The sequence below is a fragment of the Gobio gobio genome (assembly GCF_949357685.1).
Source record: "Gobio gobio genome assembly, chromosome: 13".
Classification (NCBI taxonomy): Eukaryota; Metazoa; Chordata; class Actinopteri; order Cypriniformes; family Gobionidae; genus Gobio; species Gobio gobio.
In genome coordinates this window covers 25538210-25564512 of record NC_137106.1, presented here as the reverse complement: position 1 = coordinate 25564512, position 26303 = coordinate 25538210, and the positions used below count along the sequence as shown (strand labels likewise).

General features: G+C 42.6%; 1 protein-coding gene across 5 annotated transcripts in view; it reads left to right on the top strand.

Moving 5' to 3' along the window:
- ehbp1 (EH domain binding protein 1) overlaps positions 1 to 26303 on the top strand; it is a 158292-nt gene that overhangs the window by 71580 nt on the left and 60409 nt on the right. For all 5 annotated transcript variants that reach the window (XM_079833627.1, XM_079833626.1, XM_079833625.1 and 2 more), the window contains 2 exons: positions 19588 to 19766; positions 21504 to 21552. In XM_079833627.1, coding sequence (XP_079689753.1) covers positions 19588 to 19766; positions 21504 to 21552 — 228 coding nt within the window. The remainder of the gene's footprint in view (positions 1 to 19587; positions 19767 to 21503; positions 21553 to 26303) is intronic.

Sequence of the window (26303 nt, the reverse complement as noted above, 5' to 3'; positions counted from 1 at the left end):
CGTGCAGGTGTGTTGTTGCCAGGGCGACGCTGATTCCTCTGGGTGGACTCGTCACATTCCCCCCCCCCTAAGCGTCGTTCTGGTCCTGCAAACATATGGAGACAGTAGGGGTGAAACAAAGGGAGGGTGGGGAATGACCCCTGACAGACCTGCATAAGCTCTCCATATCCTTGAGAGGCCGTCGGCGTTCGCGTTGGCGGCCCCGGCCCGATGACGTACCTCAAAGTGGAAGTCCTGGAGCGCTAGGAACCAGCGAGTCACCCTGGCGTTGGTGTCCTTGGCGCGGGCCATCCACTGAAGGGGCGCATGGTCGGTGACCAGGGTGAACTTGCGGCCTAACAGATAGTACCTTAGCTCCAGGACTGCCCACTTGATGGCCAGGGCCTCCCTCTCGACGGCGGCGTACCTCGTCTCAGCTGGGGACAGCTTCCTGCTGATGTAGACGATCGGATGCTCCTCGCCTTCCTGGATTTGGGACAGGACGGCTCCCAGTCCTGTGTCGGAAGCATCCGTCTACAGCAGGAAGGGGCAACCGAAGTCTGGAGCGCGGAGTACCGGCGACGACGTCAGGGCTGTCTTGACCCGGGCGAAAGCCTCCTCGAGGGCTGGGGTCCAACAGACTTTCTCCGGCTGCCCCTTCCTGGTCAGGTCTGTCAGGGGGGCGGCTAGAGAGGAGAAGTTGGGGATAAAACCTCGGTAATACCCTGCCAACCCCAAAAAGGCCCGTACCTGGGTCTTCGTCTGCGGTCTTGGGGCGGAGTGGATGGCCTCGACTTTCTTCTCCTGGGGCTGGATGAGGCCCCTCCCGACTCGGAAACCCAGGTACTTGACACTTGCGGGGGTTGGCAGTGAGTCCAGCCCGTCGGAGCTCCGAAAGCACCCTCCGCAGACGTTCCAGGTGGTCTCCCCATGCCTCGGAATGGATGACGACATCATCGATGTAGGCTGCCGCGTAGGCCTGGTGGGGCCGTAGGATGATGTCCATCATCCGCTGGAAGGTCGCTGGGGCCCCGTGCAGGCCGAAGGGAAGGGTCCGGTACTGCCAGTGGCCACTGGGGGTCGAGAAAGCAGTCTTGGGTTTAGCGGATTCAGAGAGTGGTACCTGCCAATAGCCTTTGGTGAGGTCCAAGGTGCTGATGTACCGGGCCCTTCCCAACCGATCCAGTAGCTCGTCGACCCGAGGCATGGGGTACCCGGCGAATTCGGAGACTTCGTTCAGGCGTCGGAAGTCGTTGCAAAAGCGGAGGGTGCCATCCGGCTTTGGGACCATCACGATGGGGCTGGAACACGGGCTCCGGGATGGTTCGATTACCCCCAACTTCAGCATTTGTTGGATCTCTTCCTCAATAGCCTGCCGACGAGCCTCCGGGACACGGTAGGGCCGTTGCCGGACGATGACTCCTGGCGGTGTTTGGACGTCGTGCTGTACCACGTTGGTCTGCCCGGGCTGGGTCGAGAACACATCCTGGAACTGACTGACCAGGTGCTGCAGCTCCGCCTTCTGGGCAGCCGAAAGATGGGGGTTGACGTCTACAACCACGGGATCGGTGATACTCAAGGCCGCTACTTGGTCCCGGGTCCCCACCCACTTCTTCAGGAGGTTGATGTGGTAGAGTTGCTCTGCCTGCCGTCGTCCCGGCTGCCTCAGACGATATGTGACTGGCCCAATCCTTTCGATCACGGTATAGGGTCCTTTCCAGGTGGCCAGGAACTTGCAGGCAGAGCTGGGGACCAGGACCATGACGCGGTCTCCCGGCTGGAACTCCCGTGGTTGGGCTGCCCGGTCGTACCGGCGTTGCTGCGCCTGTTGAGCCTTGCTGAGGTGTTCCCGGACTAATGGCATCACCCGGTCGATCCGTTCCCTCATCTGGCGGACGTGCTCGATGAGGGTGCGATGAGGGGCAGGCTGCTGCTCCCAAGCTTCTCGGGCGATGTCCAGGAGCCCTCGTGGTTGGCGGCCGAACAGAAGCTCAAAGGGGGTGAAGCCAGTTGAGGCCTGGGGTACTTCGCGGATCCCGAAGAGCACATAAGGAATCATGAGGTCCCAATCCCGCTTATCCTCCGCCGCCACACGTCTCAGCATCTGCTTGAGGGTCTGGTTGAACCTTTCTACCAGCCCGTCCGTCTGTGGGTGATAGACTGTGGTCCTCAACTGCTTCACCCGCAGCAGCCTGCAGAGATCCGCCATTAGCCGGGACATGAACGGGGTACCCTGGTCAGTCAGTATCTCCGCTGGTATGCCAACCCGGCTGGCCAGCAGGAACAGCTCCTGGGCGATGTTCTTCGCGGTGGCCTTGCGGAGGGGAATCGCTTCGGGGTACCGGATGGCATAGTCGATGATGACCAGGATGTGTTCGTGGCCACGGGCAGACTTTGGCAACGCCCCCACTATGTCCATCCCAATCCGCTCGAAGGGCACCTCGATGATGGGCAGCGGAATGAGTGGGCTGGGGGGAGGAGTCCTGGGCGACGTCACTTGGCAGGTCGGGCAGGCCTGGCAGAACCTCTTCACCTCGGCCTCCAGTCCCGGCCAGTGGAACCGGTCGCGGATACGCTGCGTGGTGTTAGCTGCCCCGAGGTGACCTGCCATCGGATGGGAGTGCGCCAACTCCAGGATGGTTTCGGTCTTGGTCCGAGGAACAACTAGCAATTTTTTCTCCTCCCCCCTCCGCTGTGCGACACAGTATAGCAGGCCCTTCTCAACGACAAAATGCGGGAGAGGATGGGGCCGTGGGAGGACGTCTTTCCCGTCGATGGTCCGCACTTGGGACCAGCAGTGCTTCAGGCGATCGTCCTCCCGTTGTTCCTTGGCGAATGAGCCCCCTCAGGGACTCACCATCTCTCCCGCTGTCGGAGGCTAGTAGCGCTGGTCGGCGGCGGGGTCCCCGCGGCCGTCTCCGTCTTCGACGGTTCCCCTCCTGGCTGACAGGCTGAGTGGCGGCGGCGAGCAGGGCATCGAAGCCCGGCCAGTCTCTCCCCAGCAGTACGGCCACCGGAAGGTCCTCTACCAGGCCGACTTCCACCGGCCAGGTACCTTGGGGCGAAGAGATGGTGATTCGACGGGCCGGCACTTGGCGAGTGTCTCCATGCACACACGTAATGGGGAGGAAGCTCTTCTCGCCTCTTCGGGGCCCACACACTCTTGACTGGATGAGGGTGACCGTACTGCCGGAGTCCAGCAGGGCCCTGAAGTGTCTTCCCTCGATCACCACGTCTGCTTCCGGGGCTCCCGATGGCATCCGCTGGTGGACGATGCAGCCTGCCACCCACGCACGCGGAGGTGGCATGGGTTCGGCGCTGAGCATGGGCTCGTCTCGCGGCGGGGGAACCGTCGGCCTGCTAACTGGTCGCGAGGTGCCTTCGAGCGGCCGTCGCTCCTGGACCACCCTCCGGGGGAACGGCAACACTCGCTCCCTTGCCTCACGGTGGTGGATGGCATCCGCCAGCTCGATCGCCTCCACGAGGTCCACGGTGTTGGCCGGGTTTTTCATTCCGACCGCCTGCCGGATGGAACGGGGAAGAGCACGGAGGAGGCGATCGACCACCACCCGTTCCGCTACCTGAGCTGCCGTGGGACTTCCTTCCATCAGCCAATGGTGAGCGATGCGTTTCAGTTCGGCTGCTTGGGCACGGGCTGGCACACGAGGCTTGAATTCCCATTCATGAAACTGTTGGGCGGCACAGATAGATGAGAGACCCAACTTCACCAGGATTTCACGCTTGACTTCGTCATAATCCTCAGCGATCGTACGGGGAAGTGAAAAATAAGCCTGCTGGGCTTCTCCAGTCAGCAAAGGTGCCAGCGCGTGCCCAATCGCCCTCTGGCCACTCTTCGCTCTGAGCAGTGGTTTCAAATACCTGCAGGAAAGCCTCCACGTCATCATCCGCCGTCATCTTCGGCAGCAGGCGGGTGGCTTGGGCACGCGGATCAGGTAGCGGAACGCGCTGGGCGGCGGCAACACGGATGGCGGTAAGTTCATCTTCCGTCCTGCCCTGGCGGGTGGCGAGATGTTCCGCGATTTGTTGCTGGCGGATGCTCACCTCCGTGAGGCGCTGCAACACTTCCTCCATCTTCGGGGAGCGAGCGCGCTACTTCCGGGTCCTGGCGTGCAGACACAAAACAAACAGAGAAGATTAGGATTTTTGGGTGCGGTGAACCTGTCGGTGATTCATCACGCTTCTGCCCGCATTCTCCACCAATGTCACGGGGTGAGGAATCACACGACAAGGCAGGTTGAGTGCAAAAGGCCCCGGAGGGTGGATTTTATTTACAGTGCTAGTGATAAGGGTGAAAACAGTCAGTTAGCCGGTGCGTGGTGGCTGGTGAATCCTTGTGCTCTGTGGTGCTCGATCCTGGTGAAAGTGGGTGTCCAATGTGCTCCAGTGAAGTGGGCTGTCGGTCACTTGCTGCTTTCTAGGAGAACAAATAAGAGAGAGGTTAGTCCAGCAGTACATTCAGCTCGAGACCAGAGTCTGTCTGTCTGCTCATCCGTAGCTGCTTATATGTCTCCGGGCTGATGAGGTGCAGCTGTGACCGATCAGCCCATGGTGATGACGTGCAGGTGTGTTGTTGCCAGGGCGACGCTGATTCCTCTGGGTGGACTCGTCACAATATATATATATACACACAACCCCAAATCAGAAAAAGTTGGGACAGTATGGAAAACGCAAGTGATTTCTAAATTTACTTTGACTTGTATTTAATTGCAGACAATATGAACAAAAAATATTTAATGTTTTGTCTGGTCAACTTCATGTCATTTGTAAATATGCATCCTTTCCTGTCAACCTGCAACACATTTCAAAAAAAGTTGGGACAGTAAAGCATTTACCACTTTGTAATGTTGCCATTCCTTTTCACAACTCTTAAAAGACGTTTAGGGATTGAAGACACCAAGTGATGAAGTGTTTCAGGTGTAATTTTGTCCCATTCTTCCTGCAAACAAGTCTTAAGGTGGGCAACAGTACGGGGTCTTCGTTGTCGCATTTTGCGCTTCAAAATGTGCCACACATTCTCTATTGGAGACAGGTCGGGACTGCAGGCTGGCCAGTCAAGTACCCGTACCCTCTTCCTCCACAGCCAGGACTTTGTAATGTGTGCAGAATGTGGTTTTGCATTGTCTTGTTGAAATATGCATGGACGTCCCTGGAAAAGATGTCTTCTTGAAGGCAGCATATTATGCACCAAAATCTCTTTTCAGCATTAATGGTGCCTTCACAGAAGTGCAAGTTACCTTTGCCAAGGGCACTGACACAACCCCATACCATGACAGACCCTGGCTTTTGGACTTGTTGCTGGTAACAGTCTGGATGATCCTTTTCTTCTTTGGTCCGGAGCACACAGCGTCCATTCCTCCCAAAAAATACCTGAAATACGTTTCCACTGTGTGATGGTCCATCCCAGATGCCTCCGAGCCCAGAGAAGTCGACGGTGCTTCTGGACACTGTTAACATAGGCCTTCCTTTTGGCACAGTACAGTTTTAACTGGCATTTGTGGATGTAACTATGTATTGTGGTACTTGACAAAGGTTTGCCAAAGTAGTCCTGAGCCCCTGTGGTGATATCGCTTATAGATGAATGACGATTCTTGATGCAGTGCCGCCTGAGGGATCGGAGATCACGGTTGTTCAGCTTAGGCTTGCGCCCTTGTCCTTTACGCACTGAAATTCCTCCAGATTCCTTGAATCTTTTAATTATGTTATGCACTGTTGAATGTGAATTATCCAAATCTCTTCCTATCTTTCTTTGAGGAACATTGTTTTTAAACATTTCAATAATTTTCTCACGTATTTGTTGGCAAACTGGCGATCCTCTGCCCATCTTTGCTCCTAAAGGATTAGACCTTTCTTGGATGCTGCTTTTGTACCAAATCATAATTACAATCACCTGTTGACATCACCTGTTTCAAATCACATCATTATTTAACCATTTTACCTCATTACTAGCCCTAAATTTCTCCTGTCCCAACTTTTTTTGAAATGTGTTGCAGGTCTGAATGACAGGAAAGGATGCATTTACAAATGACATGAAGTTGACCAGACAAAACATGAAATATTTTGTGTCCTTATTGTCTGCAATGAAATACAAGTCAAAGTAAATTTAGAAATCACTTTTTTTTTTTTTTTTTGCATTTTCCATATTGTCCCAAATTTTTCTGATTTGGGTTTGTGTGTGTATATATATATATATATATATATATATATATATATATATATATACAGTGAGGAAAATAAGTATTTGAGCACCCTGCTATTTTGCAAGTTTTCCCACTTAGAAATCATGGAGGGGTCTGAAATTGTCATCGTAGGTGCATGTCCACTGTGAGAGACATAATCAAAAAAAAAAAAAAAATTCCAGAAATCACAATGTATGCTTTTTGTACTATTTATTTGTATGATACAGCGGCAAATAAGTATTTGAACACCTGAGAAAATCAATGTTAATATTTGGTACAGTAGCCTTTGTTTGCAATTACAGAGGTCAAAGTTTCCTGTAGGTTTTCACCAGGTTTGCACACACTGCAGGAGGGATTTTGGCCCACTCCTCCACACAGATCTTCTCTAGATCAGTCAGGTTTCTGGCCTGTCGCTGAGAAACACGGAGTTTGAGCTCCCTCCAAAGATTCTCTATTGGGTTTAGGTCTGGAGACTGGCTAGGCCACGCCAGAACCTTGATATGCTTCTTACAGAGCCACTCCTTGGTTATCCTGGCTGTGTGCTTCGGGTCATTGTCATGTTGGAAGACCCAGCCTCGACCCATCTTCAATGCTCTAACTGAGGGAAGGAGGTTGTTCCCCAAAATCTCGCAATACATGGCCCCGGTCATCCTCTCCTTAATACAGTGCAGTCGCCCTGTCCCATGTGCAGAAAAACACCCCCAAAGCATGATGCTACCACCCCCATGCTTCACAGTAGGGATGGTGTTCTTGGGATGGTACTCATCATTCTTCTTCCTCCAAACACGTTTAGTGGAATTATGACCAAAAAGTTCTATTTTGGTCTCATCTGACCACATGACTTTCTCCCATGACTCCTCTGGATCATCCAAATGGTCATTGGCAAACTTAAGACGGGCCTGGACATGTGCTGGTTTAAGCAGGGGAACCTTCCGTGCCATGCATGATTTCAAACCATGACGTCTTAGTGTATTACCAACAGTTACCTTGGAAACGGTGGTCCCAGCTCTTTCCAGGTCATTGACCAGCTCCTCCCGTGTAGTTCTGGGCTGATTTCTTACCTTTCTTAGGATCATTGAGACCCTACGAGGTGAGATCTTGCATGGAGCCCCAGTCCGAGGGAGATTGACAGTCATGTTTAGCTTCTTCCATTTTCTAATGATTGCTCCAACAGTGGACCTTTTTTCACCAAGCTGCTTGGCAATTTCCCCGTAGCCCTTTCCAGCCTTGTGGAGGTGTACAATTTTGTCTCTAGTGTCTTTGGACAGCTCTTTGGTCTTGGCCATGTTAGTAGTTGGATTCTTACTGATTGTATGGGTTGGACAGGTGTCTTTATGCAGCTAACGACCTCAAACAGGTGCATCTAATTTAGGATAATAAATAGAGTGGAGGTGGACATTTTAAAGGCAGACTAACAGGTCTTTGAGGGTCAGAATTCTAGCTGATAGACAGGTGTTCAAATACTTATTTGCAGCTGTATCATACAAATAAATAGTTAAAAAAATCATACATTGTGATTTCTGGATATTTTCTTTATAGATTATGTCTCTCACAGTGGACATGCACCTACGACGACAATTTCAGACCCCTCCATGATTTCTAAGTGGGAGAACTTGCAAAATAGCAGGGTGTTCAAATACTTATTTTCCTCACTGTATGTATGTATATGTATATATATGTATATATATATGTTTATATATGTGTATATATATATATATATATATTAGTGCTGGGAATCGATTAAAAAAAGTAACTAATTAATCAAATTTTTTCTGTAATTAATCACGATTAATCGCAAGTTTTTAATATTTTAAGTTTTTAATATTTTGATATTGTAATCATTTCAGTTACTCTCCAAATTAATGTAGAAACAATTTAAAGACTGTATATTTTAAATATGTGTTGTAATGGCATCTTTTTATGAATGAAGGCCAGTATCACTGATACTAATGTCTCTATGAAACATTAATGATGTTACATTACAGTATAACTGAAAGCTCCCAATTTCAACATTTATTAGGCTTTAAAAAACAAATTTTAATTTAAGTGAACCTAAAACAATCTTTACATAAACCCATTATAATAAATGTTATTTTTACCTGTGGCCTTCCCTGTTAGACTTATACAGAAATGTAATAGTTATCAAACACCTTTCTTAACTGCATAAATAATAAATGAAATATAGATTAAACGTCATTAAAGCTACAATTTTCTCTGTTCCCGTTGTTCTTTGATGAACATTAATGACAGGTATCATCAGTGCTCCTGTCACTTTAAGAACGGCCGCTGACGAACATGACGCGGATCTCACGCGCTGTCCCGCGCATCTCATTTCCTCACAACTCTTTAAGTTCATTAAAGTCGTTATTTAACTAATTTAAGACTCCTAATATGAGAGAACTCAAAATTCTCTGTGTTGTTGTTGTTATTGTTTGTTCAAGAGCAAAAGAGAACTCGATGTGAGCAGGAGACTGACGCGAGTCTGTGCGTCGAGTGTGTGTCAGAGTGTCCCTCGATTAACTTAGCTGACATGAGACAGCCACACAGACAGGAAATTGACATACAGCGTGTTCTCTTGTGTCTTGTCGCGCTTGGAAGCATTTACATGAATATAAAATATTTTTAATGCGTTAAGCTGAAAAAATTAATCGCCCACGTTAACGCGTTAATTTGCCCATCCCTAATATATATATATGTGTGTGTGTGTGTGTGTGTGTATATATATATATATATATATATATATATATATATATATATATATATATATATATATATATATATATATATAATGTGTATATATATATATATGTGTATATGTATATATATATATATATATATATATATATATATATAATGTGTATATATATATGTGTATATGTATATGTGTATATGTATATGTGTGTGTGTGTGTGTGTGTGTGTGTGTGTGTGTGTGTGTGTGTGTGTCTGTATGTATGTATGTATGTATGTGTATGCATGTTTCATATAATTTTTTCTTCCACATTGACTGAAAATGACACCACTTTTCTTAGTTATTTTAAAAAGGCAGCTTTGACCAACAAAAACCCCTGCCAATCTTGTTTTTCATGCTCCCTATTTCACCCTGGTCCAGTTACCCCCCTCTGAACCCTGGGCCAAGTTTGAGGGAGCATGGTTAAGCCCAGCTCGAGGCCCGGTTCCGCTCCTGCACATGGACCGCCCGTCCCTTCAGAGAGCTGAGGAGAGGCCATGCAACCCCTACTGACAGAGGGGTAGTAAGACCCCAATAGTGCCCTCATAATCTGTGAAACTCTACCAGAATAATCTCCCTCAGCCGGCCCTCTACCGCTGAGTGATGCAGGACAGAACCTGAGAATCTGAGACTCTTTAAGACCTTAAGGCCTCAGGACAGAGAGCGAGAAAGTCTTAGAGCTTTTATCTTTGGAATCACTGCATTTGATGAAAATATAAATAAAGTGAGGGCTATTTGGGCAGAGGAGGAGAGAGAGAAAGCATCCTCTTCAAAGCATCTGTGAAAGATGTTTGTGCTCTAAGAATGTCACAAGCATCAGTGTACGGACTTTACCTCAGGGAAACTTTGTCCAGGTGTGTGTTTTGGCTCAATGTGCCTATCCTGATCAGATTCTGGGCAAACGTAGAACTTGTTTCCCATCCAAAAGGTTTTGGATGGACCTCATTTACCTCTTAAACGGCTTCTGCATCCCCATCATCGGATCTGTAGCAGTTCACAGCACGGCAGTTAGCATTTCACTGCTTAGAGGGTCCTCGAGCCGTCGGGGCAGGTGTGTGTGTGAGTGTTTTGAGCCTGTTACTGTAATACCACTATCATTATCCTGCTCTCCTGCGTGTGTGTGTATGTGTGTGAGCTCAGTTCATGAGTTAAGCACTTGAAGAGCTCTCCAATACCCACGTTGACTTGCTACACACAGGCTACAAAGCTCTCGGTAATCTTCCTGTTGTAAGTCCTTAGTTTTATCTGCCAGGGATTACACTTCTGGCTTCAGAGAAAGAGAGAGGGAGCACGAGAGGGAGAGAATGAGAAAAAAGGCTGCGAAGAAATGAAAACAAATCTTTAGTGTAATCTCTCTAGAAAGAATACCTGTTTGAGTGGGGAAGTTGGCCGGCTGCAGATTGACCAAATCGCCTTATTCTGCATGTTTGATGTGAACGAGGTAGGTGTGTGCGCGCGTTTGATGATTGTATGTGTGTGGGAGTAAAGTTTGTGTGTGTTCATTTGTGTACACAAGGATCGTGTGTGTGTGTGTGTGTGTGTGTGTGTGAGTATGTGAGTGAGAGAGAGAGCTGATGAGGTCTGTGTGTGTGAGTGAGGGGTTTTAAGGCCGAGAGCAGTTTGAATGACATGGTGGAGATGGAAAGAGTAACTTTAGATTAATCTTCTCCTGGTCTCTCCTCTCCTGAAGGTGTGTGGCCTTAAACCCGTTTCAACTGGGAGAACCTTTTACCCACAGTCCTCTGCATACCACCCAGCACTGATCAATAACGGCCCCCTGATTATTAATGCCCCCCACTCAATCTCTGCCTTTCAACCTCTAATGCCCCTCCACCCCACACACACATATTATACGCCTTATTTAAATCAAGATGGAATGAGGACCTCTTAAAGGGACCATATTTGACATTGTGTCGTATTATTGACACATTATTTCTTTAGTTGAGTTTATTTTTTAGTTATGTTAATCAAGGTTAGTTTAGCATCATAATGCAGTTTTTAATGATAATTTCCCACCTTTTCTCTGATCTGTAACCTTAAGCTGTTACTGTACCTTTAAGACTTTTACACGTAAAAGAACTCTGTTTGGCTGACCACAGCATAGTGTGACCACAGCAAACTGGTGAACTACGTACTGACGTTTTCAACATTAATAATAATAAAAAAAAAATCTTGAGCACCAAATCTCTATATTATAATGATTTCTGAAGGATCATGATGCTGAAAATTCAGCTTTGTGTCACAGGAATACAGTACATTTTAAAATATTATTTTGATCAAATAAATACAGCCTTGGTGAGCATAAGAGACTCCTTTTCAAAAATGTTTTTAAAAAATCTTACAAACCCCAAACTTCTGTGAACATCATGCCTTGCCCAGGTGTGATAAGTCTCCAGCTTTAAGTAATTTTGTATGTTCAAAAAATACTGCACAATAACAGACAATAAAAATATGTTTTGGTTAATATTTATGCAGTGCCTGATTTTGGACCATTGAGCGGCAGAACGCAGCAGAATTAATAACCAACCATTCTGTGTGAATCCATGTGTGTCCAACCTTCCCCATGTCTTTCATGCATGTCTTCAGCAGACTGTTTGTCCAGTGTTACTTTCTTATTGGACTATGTGACTCATTATTTCAGTGTTTCACAACCCAATTTGAATTACTTTACGGCCATCAGAAAGGTGAATTATCCCTTTATCCTTTGTCATTCATCTTAAAGCAAATTCATCACCTCAAATTCAAAACTGTCACCATTTACTCACCTCACTTTCTTTCTTCTACGAAACACAAACATACATTTTGAAGAATGTTTTTAAAGAAATAGTTTATTCCTTTATGAAAATTATCCCATAATTTACTCACCCTCCAGTCATCCTAGGTGTATATGACTTTTTTTTCTCTTTCTGCCGAACACAACTGGAGTTGTATTAAATAATTGGGTCAGAGGTCACTCTTCCGCCAGAACTCGTCCCTCTCGTGAATGCACGTACGCCCATTCCCAGAAGCCAGTGATTTATAGTTTAAAAAGTATTAAATATAGATATTTTTCTTACACAAACCCATCACTTTGCTTCAGAAGGCAAGGCATTTATTAACCCACTGGAGTTGTATGGATTACTTTTATGATGGATGGATGAACTTTTTGGAGCTTCAAAAACTTGGGCTGTATTTAATGGGAAGAGCCAGGATTTAATTAATATTTGCATGCGTTTTAAAGCATAGCCGCTTGCTGTTCTGACATAAAATATATACTAAAAGCCTGTCAAACAGTGCTTGAGTCCAAAACTTCAGTATCTTTAATAAGAAACAGTGTATATATAATTTATACAGTCTATGTAGTTTTATTTTTTACATTTGTTTTCACATTTCTTACTTGAATGCTACTGTTAATTACACCTACTGTGAAAAAACTCTGTCAGAGTGAGGAGCTGAATGACAAGACGATGGAGGAAGATTTGGTTTCAACGCAAAATGTAAAAGCGCCTATTTAAGTGGGTATGTCATGGTACTGTTTTGTTGTTGTGTTTTTCATTAAGAATAACAACGAACCCACCATTCAAGCAATTGCCGCCGCCGAATTTGCGCTAATTCTAAAGTAAAAGTAAAATGCGCAGGGCCATTCATAATGGCTGTAGTAATATGTTATTGCAATACTCAGCATATCGCAAATTAAAAAAAAATTATTGAATAATATTGAATCGCGATCGGGGCGGGGTCCCCTCGGTAGAAATCATGTTTTCAGGGGGACTACGGTGCGATCAAAAAGGGCACTTTCACTTTTAAAGGGGCAGGGGCTCAAGCCCCACTGGCCCTCCTCTTGTGCACGCCACTGGTCCACTGTATGGACAAAACAACAAATTCTTCAAAATATCTTCTCTTTTTTTTTTTTTTACAGACAAAATAATGTTAAACATATATCATATAAATGATGACAGAAATTTCATTTTTGGGTGAACTATCTAATTTAAGTCCTATTTAAACAAAAAAGTGAAGAAAAAAAAAGACTCTTCAGGTAGAAAAATATATAGACTAAAATGTATACATTTGGCCACATTACACGCTCATTTTTCTTTCTTTTTAAACAAACTGGGGAAAATATAAGGCATCAATTACTTAATTATTTTAATTGATTGTTTTGTTTTTTCTTCCCATGGTTGCAAATCACAGCATTTAGTGTGAAGTAAACCTGCCGTTTGTCATGTAGAGAGCTTGTCATTCTGTTGCTGGTTACGTTTTTATGTCTTTCATTATCTTAAGTGTGCGTCTCGTCTCATCTCTTCTCTCATGCGTGATGCCGTTTGATGGTGTGAAACATGCCATGGTAAAAGCCTTCCTTCCTCACTCCATCGATCCCGCTTCACACTCCGGCCGACGTATTGACGTGGGCGTGTTTTGATCAAGGCCTCGTTCAGATAGGGGTGACTTTGTAATTATATTCTTTTTAATTGCTTTCGCTTATCAGGGCTCTCATCTGCCAACGAGACCGTACCTCCGCGGACAACGATCTAACGGCGGAGCGGAGCAGAGCACACCTGATGTTTCCCTCTCTTCCTTTCCTTTCCTCATCCCTCTCTCCCTCCTTCTTCGCGCAGTATTACTGCTGCTCTGCTCTTAATGAGTTTCCGTGTGCATTGCGGATTCATTGATAAATGACAGCTTTATCAGAGCAGATCGCTGAACTTCGCCTCCTGTAATTTGTTTGTAGAGGAGTGTTGTCTAAAGCAGATTAGTGCTGTATAGATTTAGTTTTTCCTGCTCTACACACCCTCTCATCCCTGCTTTAACTAACAACGCTGCTTTAACACACAAAAAAAATCCTTTATATGTTTGTTTTTTTCTCATGTCTGGATTTGCCTCAGTAAATCAGGTTTTTTTATAGGGTTTGTTTAGTGTGGCGGGAATTTGAGGGTTGTTGTTAAGTTCTGTGCGTGTGCTTTCCCAGAAATGTTTGCATGTTGATAATGTTTAGCGTTACAGTGATTTGAGTCGTTTGATATGTTTCGTGAATGTCTGCCTCCCTCTATCAGAGAGCTAACCCGTGCCAGTCGCCTTTTTTTGCTTCTAAATACCTTTTTTTTATGTGCGCGCGCGTGTGCAGGCCTCACTAGATAAAGCTCATTTACACAGTTCAGAGTTTTGGGCTATGCCTCTCCGCCAGTGTTTTCACCGCCTCTAACGTTAGATTACACCACATTACACATGTATAGCACACGAGCACGTGCGGGAGATTTGCTCTCGCTTGTATCCTCCCAAATTTTCTTATGTTTTAGCGAGGGCTGTTGTGTTTAAAATTTTAAAGCCGTGTAGCTTAGCATGGGAAACAGGCCCCGGAAATGTGATTTAGTCATGCTTGCATATTTTGTGTTTTTGTACAAGGCCCAAAAAACTCCCCCTCAGCCTCAAGCTTAGGCAAATGAACTTCGCTCGTTTCTGTAAGAAAACTTAAGTTTGTCATTTGAAATGATGAAATTCATATGAAACTGTTGCTGTTTGAGCAGAGGTGAAAACATATTTTTTTGTCACACAAAATCTATGAAAGCAAAAGACATGCTAAAATGCTTTTTGGTTACAATCTCATTTGCAAAATTTGTACGTTTCCGATCTGAAAGATCGTATTATGTTGACAACTTGCAGAATCCCTTCTTTTATTGATCTTTGTCAGATATGACAATCTTTTCAACTTCAAAACGCTGCACATTGGAGAGGCCACTGCTTTGTGATTTTGAATTTCCATGCGGGCTTCAGTGTTTGCAGTTTTGAAATGACACCATATAATTATAATAGTAATTTGATATTACTTTAATGTCTGTATTATGCGTTCCCGTAGCATCATGTTCTATGTGAGCTCTCATTTTTATAATTGAGCTTTTGGTTTGGTTCAAAGCAGTTCAACGTATCTTTCACAATTGAATATCCAAGGTAATTGGAAACAATAGTAAAGCCAGTAAAGTACGGAGACACACATTTAGGGACAATTTAGTCATTAGATTCAAGGTGCAGAATAATTGAGAAGCAATTACAGGAAGCAAACACATTGGTGTAAAACAATTAATGATAAATAATTGAACACCACATGGCGAATCGAATGACAAATCGGAACTGATTCTGTGAGACAACTCTCTAAGATCATAAAACTATTCTGTGTGTGTTTAGAGTGCTGACCTTGTGAATGTGTTTACACATACACACACACGTGCGCGCCATAGATAGATGTTGCCACAGGCATTTTAAGTGGATTACAAGTTTAAATGAGTGTGTGTGATTTGAAGCTTCTGGTTTTTTTAGTGTGTGTATATATGCGTGTGTGATTGCATCAGTCTAATAGTCTTTTTTTTCCCTCATATTTTTGTTGCAGTTCACAGAATTATTTTGGGCCCTAGAAGTCAACAGGTTAAAATGTTAGTTGTGATAACAGGGAAATGTAATTCTAAGCATATATTAATGGAATGTACAACGAATGACAGTTTTGAGCATAAGACTGCTGTTTTGAGCACATGACCTCTCCTAGTTCTTTTGCCAAACTCTTTTACTCCATCTTCTTTCTCACCATCTTCTCTCTCACCTGTCATCTTCCTTACTCTCATTCAACACAGATTAAGTTTTCCCCCTCCTCATCTCCTTTTACCTTCTCCTTCCTCCTCGCCCCTGTCCTCCACCATGTGTCAGGTGTGTGTGTGTACGTTCGCTGCCATCATGAATAATGAATATCTTTTCTGTCTCCATCTTATTTTTGGCAGATGTTGAAATGCTGCATGATTTTTTTTTTGCCGTTTTGTTTCTCTCTCTCTCTCTCTCTCTCTCTCTCTCTCTCTCTCTCTCTCTTTGTGTGTGTGTGTTGGATAGCGATGAATGCAGCTTCATTTTAATATGTTCTGTTTGTGGGAAGAAACGGCGCTGTAATCCTGTCCTCCAGCGCAGAAACACGCCGCTGCCAATCGTTTATTTTTCTCCTCCTATCCCCACACCCCCTCCCCCCGCGACCGCTGCTCAGGGCAAGACAGCGCTGCGTTTGATAAGTACACGCGCTCTATGTGACACCAGAAATCCCTGTCAGTGTTGTTTCAGTTTAGTCTGTGCTGTGAGCTTGTGAATGAAGGCAGAACTTTTACATCGTTTCCACAGAACTGATTTTTGTTCCAATTTGATTGATGAAGCATATTTTGTGAATGAACTGACACACAATGTTTCACTATTATTTGTATTGATGGAATTGGGTTAAGTTAACCCAAGTTAACCCTGTTAATTAGATTAACAGTATAGTTTACATTAGAACCGTTGGTAACACTTTATTTTAAGGTGACGTAGTTACATGTACTTACTATAGTAATAACAGTAAATCATGCATAATTACAAGTAATTAACCCTAAACCAAACCTTAACCGTAACTCTATAGAAGTACATGTAGTTAATTAGTGTTAGTTCACCCAAAAATGAACATTCTGTCATTACTTACCCTTATGTCATTCTGGTCAGATATGAACTTCTGAACTGTTCTACTGCAATAAAAACTGATTCATTTAAAACATAATGGTAGACTCACTGTAAACTTATTAAATTTTATATCTGAATGTTTCAAATATAAACTATTGAAAATATTCATAAGCACTGTTTAAATATAAACTGCTGAAAGTTTATAAGTTGTATAAAAGTTGTAAACTGCTAAACTTCAATTGTAAACCATACAGTTCAAATTTTAACTACTGAATTGTTTAAATATAAACTAAACTTCTTTTCAAAGATAAACTTCTGAACTGTACTAATGTAAACTGTATTGTAAACTGCTAAACTGTTCCGTCGGTTACACTTTATTTTAAGGTGACGTAGTTACATTGTACTTAAATAAGTACTGAGAAAGGGTTAGTTGATGTCATTAATTACTCACCCTCATGATGTTTCAAACAAGTAAGACCTTCAGAACACAAATTAAGAAATCCATGAGCTTTCTGACCCCCTATAGACAACGTTATTACCTCTTTCAAGGCCCAGGAAGGTAATAAGGACATCGTTAAAATAATCCATGTGACTACAGTGGTTCAACCTTAATGTTACGAAGCGACAAGAATACTTTTTGTGTGCAAAAAAAACAACCTTTCTGGGCCTCAAAAGTTGCAGTGAATTGTAGCTACTTTAGCAAATGTAGCATTTTAGATTTAGTTTTTTATAACCGGTCATATCAGTCATTGACAGTGGGGCAGGTAGGCACCCTGGAATCAACCTGTTTTTACAGCGGAGGAGGATGAATTAAATAAGCCATGGTTCCTGAGAGTTTAAACGTGTCTTGGTGTGTCAGTGTTACTGTTTTCCTCCCGCTGTAAAGGTGCCACAGGGTACTGTTAGCCTAAAGAGCCGAGTGCTCCTAAACGGCTGTTGTCTTCTAATTGCTTTAATAGCACCTGGCCGGTAATCCCAGGTAATTATTGAGCTGAAATTAGACAGCTACTTCAAACATCTCTTAAAAGGAGCAAAGACTGCCTCAGGAACTTACAGCTCTCTTATCATGCATGGCGGAAAAGTGACATGAAAAAGTGGTTGCGGGTTTTGCATTCGTCGGGAGCTTAACGTGTTCTTCCCCGCCCCCATGTAGCATGTGTGTGTAGACACTTAGTCACACTTAGACTAAATCACTGTTGTTGATCTCTGATTGAATATGAGACTCTTTAATACGAGGTATTTGCTTTTTGTAATTAAAAGTAAGCATCCTAGTTTGAGGTCACTTAACAGATTGGGCATGACACAAAAGAATCAACAGTGAAATAAAAGAAAGAATGAAGTTAAAAACTCAAAAGCTTTGCTCATTGATAATTTTCTCCTTTAAACGAGGTTCAGACTATGTAAAAAAAAAAAAAAAAAAAAAAAAAATTCAACATGTCAAAATATACAACTTTTGTTCTTCATTGTTGGATGTTTGTTTGTATTCATCTGTTTTTACTGTTGTGGTGGCATCCTGAGCATTGTTATTAGTCTGTTTGTGTATGTGCATGTCTCTCTCTAGAGTAAAAAGGCTGTTGGAGCCCCAAGGGCCCCTCACTTGACTTTTCCCTCCTGCTCTTTCAAGACAACCTTAACCTTTCAGATTGTGCAGACGGATGTATAAACGCACAAATAACACACTTGCCCTCAGTGGCATTCGTTCGGATCTTAGCATTTAATTATGATAATCTAAGAGGCAAGCATTTCGAAGAATCTAAAGGAAGTTACAGCTTCAGCGTCTTGCCAATCTACTCAAACCACACCTTTAGGACGTCCCGGTTCCCTTTTTATTATATCATTTTTCTTTTTATAGTTTTTGAGTTTTAGTCTGAAATTTACATAAGGTTGCTCTGGGCCCCTTACGAGCATTTTTTAAAAAGTCTGTGCGTCCTTGAATCCTCCTGCAGCAGCAAATTAGGGCCAAAAGGGGGCGTTGTTAAGCTGCCATACATGCGTGAAATGTTGACCAGCTGATGTATAGCGCTCTTATCAGGGGAATGGCAGAGTCTCTCTTCCTTTGCACACACAGATCCATACAGATACCTGTCCTATGATAATGTATTTCTGCAGGATGAGCACCCTTTTATAACATGTTAGATTTGTATTTAGATGTGGAATCTATCAGGCTGCAATTCATCAGATAGCTGCAAGTTTTGTCTCAGGCTATTTGATTATCGTTATTAAAAAGTTATTGTGAGAGGAAAAATTGTGAGCATGTGCACCGCAGAATATGAATTTCAAGCGTTATGTATCCGTAACGCGCCGTCTCCATTTTTAACGGGATTATGTCCGAAAGTGGCCAGACTCCCGGTGCGATTGGGTTCCTGCCGCTTTGTGTTTCTGGATTTGTGGGATTAGAATTCTCGTTCCTCCGTTTAGTTGGACTCTTAATCCAGACTGATACAGCTTCAAAGGCTGGTCTTTATTAATCATGTGTTTACATTATCCATGGTCATACACTCCTTACAGACCAAAGATCTCATTAGAACGAGCATGTAAGTCTTTTGTGTGCATTTGCGTGTGTGTGTGTGTGTGTGTGTGTGTGTGTGTGTGTGTGTGTGTGTGTGTGTGTGTGTGTGTGTGTGTGTGTGTGTGTTTTGTTCAAATTAGACAGAGGGTTTCAACAGAGGCGACTTTTAACAAAGCTAAGCTTACAAAGCTAATTGGAGCGAGATGGGTTAGATCTGATGTTCTTGATTGGAATTTAAGAACTTTTGAAGAAAAGAGGGACAATAAGAGGGTTGTGTGTGTATGTGTAGGAGAGAGAATAATAGTGTGTATTTGAAAATTAGTCAAGGCTTGGACTAAATGAGTTGTGTGTAATTTGGTGTACAGTTTGTGTCTCCGTATAATTTCAAGCTGTGTTTCTCTAATTCCTTTCCCTTTTCTGCATATATTATGCAACGCATTGTGTATAATGAAAATGAAAAGAAAAAGTTTCTTTCTTTTGTTTGTTTGTTTTGTCTGGTGGTACATTGACAAGACTGCCCTGGCAAAGGGATTTTAGGCCACTGTTTTGCATGCTCATGAATATTAATTTAGTTTTGTATATATCTGTTTATGTAATATATGTTTTAATGTATTTCGTTTACTGTTCTGATAAATAAGTAGTCTGTGAGATTATATTGATCTCAAGTCAAAACTGTCAAGTAATTTAATTTATCTCTTTTTTTTCTACACCCTTCCTTCTCTCTATCTTTTTCTTTAGCCCAGTCCAATTCCCAGTCCTATTCTTGGTGGGAGGCCGAATGCAAGTCAGTCCCTATTGGCCTGGTGTCGTGAGGTCACAAAAAACTACAGAGGCGTCAAAATCACCAACTTCACTACTTCCTGGAGGAATGGACTGGCGTTCTGTGCCCTTTTACACCACTTCAGACCTGACTTTATGTAAGCCATGCACATACATGACAATACACACTCGTCTTCCACAAGCCTCAACACATACAAGATGAGCCTCCTGAGGAGTTCAGTCAGCAGTATCTGTTTAGTTCATGGGGGGGGTGACACAATTTACCTCACTTTAAAGGGAGAGTTCACCCAAAAATTTAAATGGTCATATCTTGTTTTCTGTTTCACATATGTAAAATAAAATCATACGGGTTTGCAACGTCATATGGGTGAAAAATTTCCGCTTTTGAGTGAACATGTCAAGTGTTAAGTCAAAAAGTAAGCTTTTTAGTTGATAACTAAAACACATTTTAGCCCACAGCTACCATTGGTAAAATGCTTCAAGATCAATCTTGAGTCATAAATTGACATGGATTCATACACTGCCAATTGCACCTTGACAAAAATTACAGTATGCACAGTTTATTAGATTAAGGGGGTGACAAATTACCTACTGACACAAATGACACCATTCTCTCCTATAGTTGTTATTATAGTAACTCTTTACTCATGGAACACTATATTAGGACTGTCAGAGTCTCTTGAATAAACAGTACTCCGTACTCAGTTTTGCATAAAAAATTGCCTTATGGCACTATAGAGATTCACAGATTTCTATCGATTGTTCTTTTTAATGTCAACCCATTTTCAGCTGTTTCCTTTGATCAAAATAATCATCAGATTACTCAATATAATTGATGGTGACAGCCCTAAACCTAAACTATGTATGCACAACTCACTTTATTCATCTCTCTCTCTCTCTCTCCCTCCCTGTGAGAATCTCACTCTGTGTGGGGGGTCTAATATGGTTTATGATGGAGAGTTTTTAATCCCTCTGTCTTATTTCTGAACATTTCTGTGTTTGGTCTCATCAGGAATGACTCAAATCCTCCTTAATTACTACACTTACAGCAGATTCATCACAGTGCTGACAGCGCCACGGCCAACCACCCTCTGGGTTGAGCGTACGCTAAAGTATCAGGAACCTGGAACTGTCTATTTAAGGAAGAGATTGACTGATTTATTATCTGTTACTTTTATTAAACATTTTACATTGATTGCCATGTATCAAGGCATTTCTTTCAACCTTTTCTCTGTACTTTTCACACACACTTTTCACGCACACACTGGCATTTAGTGACAACCTGCATTTAAAATGTACCTTGTTTGCTGAATGCATTGTTATGTTGTGCATTGATGATCAGTGACCATTATTCTAAAGAAAAAAAAAATATTCTCTGCAATGATTTTACTTCTCACATAACCAAGAATGTGCAAGCGAGCAGAAATATGATCTAATAACTATTTCAGCTGGATGTGTTTATAAATGTCGTCTCGAGGAGAAATTCCTCAAGGTCTTTTAAAACGCATTGTGCCCTAGGGGACAGTAACCAGCCCACATCAAGGTTTAAATGACATGTAGTGAAAGCTTATGATAAAAGCAAAATGAAGGATATTGTCAATTTTTAGAGTAGCCCACTACTGTTTCCCCAGCTGAAGAGTTAAGACCCCAGGCAAACAATGAGTAGGGTGGTGGAGAACGAGAGATGAAACGTTTAATGTGTTGAGTGGATGAGTGGATGTGTGTGTGTCTAATTTTGCTTGCACTCACACACACGCTATTAGTTGTGTTGATTGCAGAGCTGTGAAATTGCATGTTACAGTTCTACAGCCATTACATGAGATGCATATTTAAAGCTAACTCTCTCTCTCTTGCTGTTCTTTCCTCCCTCCTAGTGACTACAAGGCTCTCAATCCTCAAGATATTAAAGAAAACAACAAAAAGGTAAATGCTACACACACACTCTTTCTCTCTCCGTTTGTTTGTGCATCAGTAATCCTCCTCATAGGTGATTTATTTTGTTATAAATCTGATTCACTCCCACCCAGCGTTCTCTAATTGCCACTTTCAGAATGCGGCTCCCCTGCCGACACTGATGGAAAGAGTGTGTGTGTGTGTGTGTGTGTGTGTGTGTGTGTGTGTGTGTGTGTGTGTGTGTGTGTGTGTGTGTGTGTGTGTGTGTGTGTGTGTGTGTGTGTGTGTGTGTGTGTGTGTGTGTGTGTGTGTGTGTGTGTGTGTGTGTGTGTGTGTGTGTGTGTGTGTGTGTGTGTGTGTGTGTGTGTGTGTGTGTGTGTGTGTGTGTGTGTGTGTGTGTGTGTGTTTGCTCGTGTTTGTGTGGATGGAGTAAGTCACCTGGGAGTCGTAAGATAGCATCATAATTCATAAACATGCTATAAATAAACTTTACAGTCTTCTCTCCTCAGAGAAAGAAGAAAGGAGAGGGAGGAAAGGAAGAGAAATAAAGGGATGTTAATCACACACTTAGGAAAATGCAGGACAAAGGAGGTCTAAACAGAAGACACACACACACACACACATACCGTAAACTTGTGAAGAACTCCCATTAACTTCTGTTGTTGTTAGGTTAAGTATAATTGGTAGACCCAAGCCGTTATAGACTTTAGAAATATTATTATTTAAATATTATTAATATAATTTTTTTTTGAAGTTTAAGAAATTACTCAATAATGAATCTTTCTTGTCATTTTTATAATAAGGGCATTTTCATATCTAGTTTGTTTTCAGCTTTTGATTCAGTTTTTTCGGGCATACTTTATATTAACACAGCAATTGCACTTGGATCCGCACTAAAACAACTCTGAAGACCTAGCAGAAAGAACCATTTATGATATGAACTTGATTTTAACTACCATTCAAAAATTTGGGGTCAGTAAGATTTTTTTAAATGTTTTATATTTTTGAAAGTCTCTTATGCTCACCAAGGCTGCATTGATCAAAAGTACAGTAAAAACAGTAATATTGTGAAATATTAAAAAAAAAATATTTGAATATAGTTTAGAAAGTTATGTATTTCTGTGATTTGCAAATCATGTGATGTTTTGTCACCATCATTACTCCAGTCTTCAGTGTCACATGATGAAATCATTCTAATATGATGATTTGCTGCTCAAGAAACATTTCTTATCATCATCAATGTTGAACACAGTTGTGCTGATTAATATTTTTGTGGAACCCTTGATGCATTGTTTCAAGATTCTTTGATTAATAGAAAGGATTTATTTGAAATATTTATTTAAGTCTTTACTGTCAATTTTGATCAATTTAGTGCATCTTTGCTGAATAAAAGTATTTCTAACTAACCTTTAAACTTCTAAATGGTAGCATAAAAACCAATGCACCAGCTCAGATTATGATAACGGCCATCAGTCCTGCTCCTGGAGATCTGCCTTTTTCAGATCTTCTTATTATCTACTTATTATCTTATCTACTTATTTATCTACTTTCGCCCTGTCTCTTGTTATTGTTTTACATTTACATTATACCTTGTTCCATTCAGTCAAGAATTTTCAGTGGGATGTGCGCAACAAATGGGCCTTCAGAGAGAGAGTGAGGAATGTGTGGATATTGCTGTCAGCTCTCAAATGCCTGTTTAAATAAACCGCCAGGTGGCTGTGCCAACAAGGATTACTCCAAGCATCTCTGTCTCTCTCAAAACACACACACAATGCACAGCAGCACACAGTACGAAACAAATGTATATTTGCTGAAGAGTTGCTTCCTGGATTTGTTTGGAATCTATTTGGATTTGTGGATGTATAAAACATAATTCCTCTGTAATTCCGCTCCATTGATTGATCACTGTATTCTGGAGCGCTGCAGATTAACTCTTATTTCAGCCCTTCAGATTAACTCCATCTAGACTTTATTAGGTGCGTTTAATGTGCTCCTTGCACTCTCCTTTCCCCACCATTCCTTTCATCTGTCATCACTTTATCCCTGCACTCAATACCTGCAGTCACTTCCCGAGTTCATTTCCTGCCCTATCATATCCGCAATTTTCTTCTCTCCAACACACCAAAGTGTGCGTACTCTCGCTCTCTTTCAATGATAAATGACTATCCCAAGCTGAGGAGGTTAAGAGCACTCTCTATACATCTCAAACACACACATTTATATAAACTGCATTCATTTCCATGTGATAGAATCAGCGCGACACTCTCTGGCACAGCCGTGATTGCAATAATCTCCATTGAAATATGACAGATAAGAGCAATCAATAGCAGAGGGGAGAGGAGAGGACGGTTTGGTCATACAGGCAGTGAAAAGAATTATTTTCTGTGTGTGTGTGTGTGTCGAGAGAGAGAGACTAGCAGTAATTTCCCATGATATCTGATCTGTGCGTGCACGTGTGCGCCTGCGTGTATGTGTTCCTGTGTTCCTCGATAAATGTGCAGACAGGGGGCAGAAAAGCCCCTCTGGCTGTGTGTGTGACTGACAGCGATGGATACCTGTCAATCATTCAGCGATGTCATTCACAAAACAAAATGCTTTTCATTGTCCTTTTAGTGTGGGGGAGGGTCCGACAGACTGGAGCAGGAAGAGAACGTCTTAAACACACAATCGCACAGTTCACACGGGTTATTAGTGCTGCTGCATCATTTATACACAGAAAGAGAGCAAACAGCACATTTCTGTCCATTGAATAAATGGGTTTGGTAGTTGTTGACGCAGTACATCAGAAGTGTGATTTTAGGGTTAAATCATCTGGACGTGCTTGCTCACACACACTCGCACACAAACTGCTGTTTACATGGTGTATTTATTTTAATCAAGCATGATTTGCTGTTTTAAAGATTAGAGCAATGAAACTGAGAGACTCTCCTTTTCCCTCTTCCAGGAACTTGGCTTGCTCCCAGTAAACAGACATTGATACAAACACTCTTTATAATCTATGTAATGAATTATATTATTTTTAATTCTAAATAATAATAATAAATCTAATTATATGTAATTTATACTTTTTCCTATTTTCATTTTATTATATACACTACCACTCAAAAGTTAGGGGTCAGGAATATTTTTGTTATTTTTATGAATTTTTAAAGAGAACAATACAAAAAGTGATAGACTTTTACAATGTTAATAATTAAAATAATGTTCTTTTGAAATCACGATTTCTTCAAAACTATTATACCGCACAATCGTTTTCAACGTTGATAATAAGAAATGTTTCTTGAGCACCAAATCAGCATATTAGAATGATTTCAAGGATCATGTGACACTGAAGACTGGAGAAATTGCAATAATGTCATTAAATAGTTTTTCCCTTAGAATGTTTATACTATTCAGTTTAACATGCGAAGGAAAATAATCAGATTTTGACCACATTCAGCTGCAGTGTGAATGTAGCTTACATTTAAGTATCTCAATCAGAAACTTTAGTTCCGTTCATTCCACCATTTATTCACTCTTTCTTTAGAGTTAAAACCCAAACAACACATACCTGCAGACTCTTTGTTTTCCCACCCTTCTTCGTTCCCCTTTTTTTTCTATTCAGCTGTCTATACCTTACATTTGCCTTGCTCTGCAAAGCTCTGCATCACCATTGTTAGCCTCCAGCAAACAGAAAAAAGAGAAGGCGCAAGAGAAAGAAAGATGAGATTAATTGTAAATTGAGAATCGGCTTACCTTTGATTATCCCTCCCCTCCCTTTCTCTTGCTTTCTCTCTCTCGCTCACGCCAATAAAGGGGACAAACCTGATAAAGTCAGTAGATGGTTTAGCAGCAGAGGTTGAGACAATAGTCAACACTCGTCAACAGGCTGAAATTCTCTCGGCCATCAGCTCGGCTCTGATAGCAGCTCTGATAAGGCGAATCTGGGGGAGGGCGAGACAGAAGGCTAATTTGTAGGCTTTTCTTTATACTGTTGTATTCTCAGATTCTTAAGAGAACGAGAAAGTAACTTTTCTTTCATTCATTCTGTGGATTACCGTGATAATGTCAGCCAGTTTACTTTCACTTCTTCCTTCCGTTTCTCTCTCTCTCTCTCTCTCTCTCTCTCTCTCTCTCTCTTTCCCTCTATCTCCCGATCAGGGATTGAGTTTGGCTGTTTGATTATCTGCCTGTTCTCCTCAACCGGACAAATCAGTGCAATTATACTCACTGCCGAGAGAGAGAGAGAGAGAGAGAGAGAGAGAGAGAGAGAGAGAGAGAGAGAGTGACGGAAAGGGGGAAAAGTGAGAGAGAAAGTGAAGGAGATGGAAGGAGGGCGAGTGGGAGATGTATGCGATAAGACTGAGGCAGGATTAGTTTAGTGTTTCTTGGTATCGTGCTCTCTTATCATGGAGAACCATCCTTGACATTAGCTGTCACCGCCTGCCGCATCCTACTGATCCCAGCTTGTCTTATCCCAAATCTAATTCCTGCATGCACCCTACACCCTAACTGTCTCTCCTTCCCATCACCCTACAACCTTCTTCCCGTCACCCTTTACCCTATCGTTCTCTTTTTCCCTTCATCCTATACCTTGGCTTGGTCGTTTACCCTTTCACCCTAAATTCATTTTCACCCCTCAACCTGCACCCTGTTTGTCCCTTTCACCTTTATGCTACTGCTTTCTCCCTAGTTTTGAACTTTTCCTTTTCATTCTACATTTTACCCAATTATATTCTCTCTATACCAAACTCTTCCACCTTACCCAAAGTAATCCAAATTAACACCCGCCGTGTTCCAAA